Here is a 6,413-nt window from a genome sequence, read left to right as displayed (position 1 = left end):
AGGCTGGGCAAAGATAGATGGGTACCTCCTAGGCTGTATTAATCCAGGCTTCTTGTCCATCTCCTTTAGTCTGTGTGCCCCTCCATGGCTAGAGCATATTCTCAATATTCTCTGTGCCCCAACCTATCCCAGCTATAGACCTACCTGCACACTTGAAGGTGCAGAGGGCTGAGTGTGCATGCACAAGGCAGGGAGGCTACAGCTGCCGCTCCTGGAAACTGGAAGCTGCCCTTTCTTCTCCCCTCCAATCACTTGTCAGCTCTGGGAGTTGCCTCTCACGTTGCTGCCACTGGGGACACACAGGGACCACAGAAAAGAAGAAAGCATAGCTGCTGCCCAGACTGTAGTTGGAGGGAGAAAATAAAGCCGCTTGAGCAGATCAAAAGACTGCTGTCCCAACATCCCACTGGGAGGTGCCTTATTTGTCTGGATTGGAAACCTGGCAGGTGGAGAGGGCTCTCAGAAGAGATCAGAGGGAGAGGAGACCAGTGTCCTCCCAGGGTGGACCTGTAATGGGAGGACTCTTCTGGATGAGGGTGGAGAGGGTCACAGGCTCATTCCCACCCTGAGAACTCTGAGCTGAGGCTGACAGTAGGACCTGAAGGATGAGGGGAAAGGTTGCTATCATCCCAAGGATTTTTTTTTTTTTTTTTAATGCAGAGGGAGAGAAATATCTCACAACTTCACTTCCCCAACACATTGGTTACCTTTAGGGTGCTCCCTTCACAGAGCCTTCCAGCACAAGTTGACCCCAGGGAGGGAAATGGACACAAAATGGAGAAGAAAGGGATACCTGGTTGAGGCCAGAGACAGATTTCTTCACTTTCATCTGAGAAGTAGAGAGTAAAGACTCCTCCTGGGAGGGCTCATTCCAGGTGCAGCCTCTGGGTTTAGCAGCACCAATCTGAGGGTCAATCCCAGGAACAACGCCCTAAACGCTCCCTGCAGCTTTCCTCCATGAAGAGGTAATTGAATTAACTGTTCCCAGCAATGAGTGCATTGGCAAAGGTTCCGACTACATGTCTAAGAAAGATTCTTGGCTGGGCACAGTGGCTCATGCCTGAAATCCCAGCACTTTGGGAGGCTGAGGCAGGTGGTCAATTGAAATTCTCTTCCTTTGGTTGACCCTATGGAGTCCAAACCTGAAGGATCACCTCTGAGAACCAATTCTGATGTGGTTTGCCTGCACCTCAGAAAACAGCTGTGCCCCTTGCAGCTGGATGGAGCTGGCCATATGGCTCTTCCTGCGTGCCCAGAGGCTGCTGCTGAGCTTCTTCACCTCTGGCTTCTGCCCTCACTGTCTCACCTCCACTTTAATTTTCAAGGTTTGATCTAGCTGTGCCTGGCACATGGAAGGCACTAAAAAAACCCTGAATGAATGAAGGTAACAAATGAACAAGCCTTTGCTGTGACAGGTAAGCCCGAGGTTCCCTCCAAGGTTGTTCTGGCACAGAGTTCGCACGCTGACTGCAGTTACTGGGCAAGGGGATGGCAGGACTCCTTAGGACCTGGTCCCACTTTCTCTCCACACTGTAGAGGGAGAACCTATTAACCCTGGAGTCCCAGGTAGCCTCAAGACAGGGTTTTGAGGACTCCAACAGCTGGAAAGCAGCAGGTGCATTCCTTGGTAGCCCAATGCAGCCACTGTTCTGACGAGCAGTCTGAAGGGCCGTCTTCTCCCCACATTTCCCATTCCAACGCTTTAACTCTCTTCTCAAATGGCAATGTCTCCTTGCACTTTGGGCCAGTTTCCACTAATCAGTGTTTCCAGTTGGCTCAATTAGGTTTAATTATTCACTCACTCTGCTTCAGCTCAGGCCCTGGAGAGGTTGTCCAACTGGAGTCTTATTTTTTTTGAGACGGAGTTTCACTCTTGTTGCCCAGGCTGGAGTGCAATGGCGCGATCTCGGCTCACTGCAACCTCCGCCTCCCAGGTTCAAGTGATTCTCCTGCCTCAGCCTCCCTAGTAGCTGGTATCACAGGCATGTGCCACCACGCCTGGCTAATTTTGTATTTTTAGTAGAGACAGGGTTTCTGTATGTTGGTCAGGCTGGTCTTGAACTCCCGACCTCAAGTGATCCGCCTGCCTTGGCCTCCCAAAGTGCTGGGATTACAGGCATGAGCCGCTGCACCCGACCTGGAGTCTTAAATGAAGGAGTGAAGGCACAAGGGAATGAGTTGCACAGGGATGGGCTGAACTAGGAAGGAAAATACCAACCTACAGTGCAGTGCCACTGGGGCGGAGGTGGTGAAACTTTACTGCCATGGAAATAACCAGGGCAAAAGATTGGTGTGAGGCAGAAGGCTAGTTCAAGTTGGGATTTTTTTTTTTTTTTTGAGACAGAGTCTCACTGTCACCCAGGCTGGAGTGCAGTGGCGTGATCTCGGCTCATGGCAACCTTCGCCTCCTGGGTTCAAGTGATCCTCCTGCCTCAGTCTCCTGAGTACCTGGGACTACAGGTGCATGCCATCACGCCTGGCTAATTTTTGTATTTTTAGTAGAGACAGGGTTTCGCCCTGTTGGCCAGGCTGGTCTCCAACTCCTGACCTCAAGTAATTTGCTGCCCTCGGCCTCCCAAAGTGTTTGGATTACAGGCATCAGCTACTGCGCACGGCCTGAGTTGGAATTTTTAAAAGTAGATATATTAGCCAGCCTGCCTCTGCATGGGACAAGTGTGGCACTGGTTCTTGGCAGGTTTTTAGAAAAATAAGATATAAATGTAAAATATAAAGAAAAAGATTAACATTTTTTTAAAAAGTAGATTTATTAAAAAACAGTTGAAGGTCTGAGTGTTGAGAGGCAAATGGGGTCTCTGCGGGATCCTGTCCTGCAGCAGGCCTGACTTTCAGATGACTGTGCTTATAAGGCAGATCAGTGCCTTCCTGGTTGCCTTAGTTCTTTCCATTTCAGACACCACATTTGGATCCTGGGGCAGCTGCTCAACTCTACCCAACTCTACCATGGCTACCTGGGCTTGGAGAACATGTGAGTATTAGCTACTTTTACAGTCAAATAGGGAGCTTGTAGAAGAAACAGGTAGACAGACCCACCAGTCTCTCATTCTGACCTAGCAAGCTGGTGAAGTCACTGTCGATCCTAGTTCCCTTGTATGTTAGGCTGCAGGCCCATTCCAACACAGCCCAACTCCCCCCCCACTTTTTTTTTTTTGAGATGGGGCCTCACTATATCGCCCAGGCTGGTCTCAAACTCCTAGGTTCAAAGGATCTTCTAGCCTCAGTCTCCTGAGTAGCTGGGACTACAGTGCGTGCCACCATGCCTTTTTTTTTTTTTTTTTAAATGAGACAGGGTCTCACTATGTTACCTAGGCTGGTCTCAAGCAACCCTCCTGCCTCAGCCTCCCAAGTAGCTGGGACTACAGGCACAAGCCACTGCACCCAGCTCCAACTCCTTTCTTTATGCAAATACAAAAGGCAAACCTTGTTATGACACTTAGTCCTTAGTAGCAACCCTGGCTCATCCTCCTAGTCTTTCCCTAGTATTTGCATCAATGGCTAACTAAGCTGATGGCAGACCTCATCCTGGGGTAATACTCATTCAGGGAAGCAGCAACAAAGGAGGGTGGGGAAAGAGGTCAGGTAAGATTTACCTAACATGATATGTAGCATAATAGGTGCCCATTAAATCTCAGCTACTACTAAAGTTGGTGAGGAAGAGGTATGGAGGCATTAAGACCTGAAGCACTGAGTTGGTCCATAACCCTGGGCTTTAGAACAAGGTCTGGTTTTATTTTCTGGCAGAATCTTTTAAAATAGAAAACAGGTAAAACACATCTCAACCCTGCAATCTGCCAGCATGCCTTGTTTCTACAAGATGCATGCTAGACCATGAGACTACATAGCAGAGGGTCTTTAAGAGGATTTGGTTGGGAGAAATAGAAAAAGCAGATCTCGGGGAAGCCTGGGCTAGCCCAAAAGCTGAGCTACATCCCTGAACACTAGAGCAGTCCTTGTCTTTTCAGATCCTCGTATGTCTTCTTATTCACAACATTCCCACTTGAGTCTTCATATTCTTCCTGAAAAGGAAGGGGTACACTTTGTTAGACAGCTCTCCTAAAAGAAATGTTTGGAACCAATCTCTAGGTACCTGAGCTCATCCTGGCCTGATTCCATGGCATACTCTGGTACACTAAGATTGGCATTCATCTAAGCCTTTCTCAACTGGGGTTCCACAAGAGAATTAAGTCCCACTGCCCCAAAGCAGCCACCGTGTGCAATGAATTAACTTCTCTCGTAGACATCTAGAATGGTATCAGTCATAACCCATCATTAGAGTATCTGAGAAAATACTTCATTTAGCTCTCTATGTTTAAGATGGGGAACCCTGGTTGAGAAAGGCTGACCTACAACAGCAGTTTTCAAATGGTTCCCAAGAATCCCAGGTTTCTGCTCAGAGGCCATTGCAGGGGTTGAAAGGGAGGCCAGGAAGTCTGAGCTTCCCCATGTCCAGGGCAATTCTGCTTGATTCTATTTTATATATCAGAGTACTATATTACAAGTGGAAGAGAGTTTTGCTGCCAAAAAGAAAAAAAATACTGAAAACCACTGACTCAGAAAAAGGGAGACTATTGTCAGTTACTATGGGACTTGGAGTGAGTCAATACCATTCTTTACATACATGTCATTCTTCATCTCTGAAACCTGCTGCTTGGGATGACCATCATAAGACCAACAGGACATCTCCCTGTTGCTATGAGAGTATCATCTCTCATTAGATGCTTTCCTCAAAGGAGATCTAATACATGATACAGAGTCTCGGCATTTTAGTCTATAAATCTCCATGGCAGAACATGAGATTGGGTACTCCCACTTGCCATTTCAATTTTTTTTTCTTTCTTTTTTTTTGTGAGGTAAGTTCTTGCTCTGTCACCCAGGCTGGAGTGCAATGGTGCGATCACAGCTCACTGCAGCCTCGACAGCCTGGGCTCAAGCAATCCTCCTGCTTCAGCCTCCTGAACAGCTGGGACCACAGGCATGTGCCACCACTCCCCGCTAATTACTGTATTTTTTGTAGAGATATGGTTTCACCATGTTGCCCAGGCTGGTCTCCAATTCCTGGGCTCAAGTGATCTGCCTGCTTTGGCCTCCCAAAGTGCTGGGATTATGGGCATGAACTGCTGCACCTGGCCCATTTCAAAATTTGAATGGTAGAATACAATCTGTCTTTTTGTTGTTAAAGAGACAGGGTCTTACTCTGTCACCCAGGCTGGAGTGCAGTGGTATGATCATAGCTCAGCAGCTGCCTCAAATTCCTGGGCTCAAGCGTTCCTCCTGCCTCAGTTCCAATTAGCTGGGACTACAAGCATGCGCCACCACACTTGGCTAATTATTATTATTATTTTTTGAGACAGAGTCTTGCTCTGTCACCCAGGCTGGAGTGCAGTGGCACAATCTCGGCTCATGCAACCTCTACCTCCCCAGTTCAAGTGATTCTCGTGCCTAGGCCTCCCAAGTAGCTGGGACTACAGGCGTGCGTGGGTGGATCACCTGAGGTGAGGAGTTTGAGACCAGTCTGGCCAACATGGTGAAACCCTGTCGCTACTAAAAATACAAAAATTAGTCGGGTGTGGTGGCGGGCGCCTGTAATCTCAGCTACTCGAGAGGCAGAGGCAGGAGAATTGCTGGAACCCAGGAGGCGGAAGTTGCAGTGAGCTGACATTGCACCACTGCACTCCAGCCCAGGCAACAGTACGAGACTCCGTGTCAAAAAAAAAAAAAAAAAAAGGAAAAGTCAATTTGTAGATATTGTCACATTCTACTCGCTGCTGCAGTACACCAGGGACCATCTTTCACCTCCCTTCTACATGGTGAGGGAGCTCTCTATCACTTGACACTATCCCTAACACCATCCACATTAGTACCCACCTCAGTGTCAGGCTGCCATCGTTCTGAAGCCTTCTGCAATTTCAGTTTGGCCCACACTGCAGGATGAGAAATGAACAGCAATCAGGATGGACTGAACATCTGTCGGGTATCCAGTGTTATAATCCTCTCTCCCTGCCATTAGGATGCTCCCTAGAAGACTCTGCCTTTGAGAATCTTGCCTACTCCAAACCAGAGTTTTGTTTCTGGACCACCTATAGACAAAACCCTTTCCACTGCAAAATTCATCATGATCTTGCTTTGCTATAAAAGTTGGATCAAATATAACCAAAGACCTCCGAAAACAGAGAAACTGATACTCTTGAAGGAGGTTAATGTGGAACAACCTAAGAGAATAATGGGGAAAGTGACTTTACTTTCTTAAAGCTCATAATATAAAAATTCTAATAGTTCAATAACAATCTCTATGAAGGAGAAAAGGTAAAGACATCTGAAAAAATCATTGTAGCTTCAGAAGGAGTGATCAGACATGTATATACAAGAAAAAAACAGATACAAACCAGGGAAAGAAC

The 6,413-nt window shown here is 47.4% G+C and overlaps 1 protein-coding gene across 1 annotated transcript in view; it reads right to left on the bottom strand.

The window, feature by feature from the left end:
- Window positions 1-3,726: 3,726 nt before the first annotated feature.
- Window positions 3,727-6,413, bottom strand: part of SF3A3 (splicing factor 3a subunit 3) — a 32,083-nt gene continuing 29,396 nt past the window's right edge. Inside the window, exons 16-17 of the mRNA XM_019015723.3 lie at window positions 5,884-5,939; window positions 3,727-4,034 (exon numbers count right to left, since the gene is read on the bottom strand). Of these exons, the coding sequence (XP_018871268.1) occupies window positions 3,957-4,034; window positions 5,884-5,939 (134 nt within the window). The 3' untranslated portion in view covers window positions 3,727-3,956. The remainder of the gene's footprint in view (window positions 4,035-5,883; window positions 5,940-6,413) is intronic.

The sequence above is a fragment of the Gorilla gorilla genome, chromosome 1, assembly GCF_029281585.2.
Source record: "Gorilla gorilla gorilla isolate KB3781 chromosome 1, NHGRI_mGorGor1-v2.1_pri, whole genome shotgun sequence".
Lineage (NCBI taxonomy): Eukaryota > Metazoa > Chordata > Mammalia > Primates > Hominidae > Gorilla > Gorilla gorilla.
This window is presented reverse-complemented; position numbering and strand designations above follow the sequence as displayed.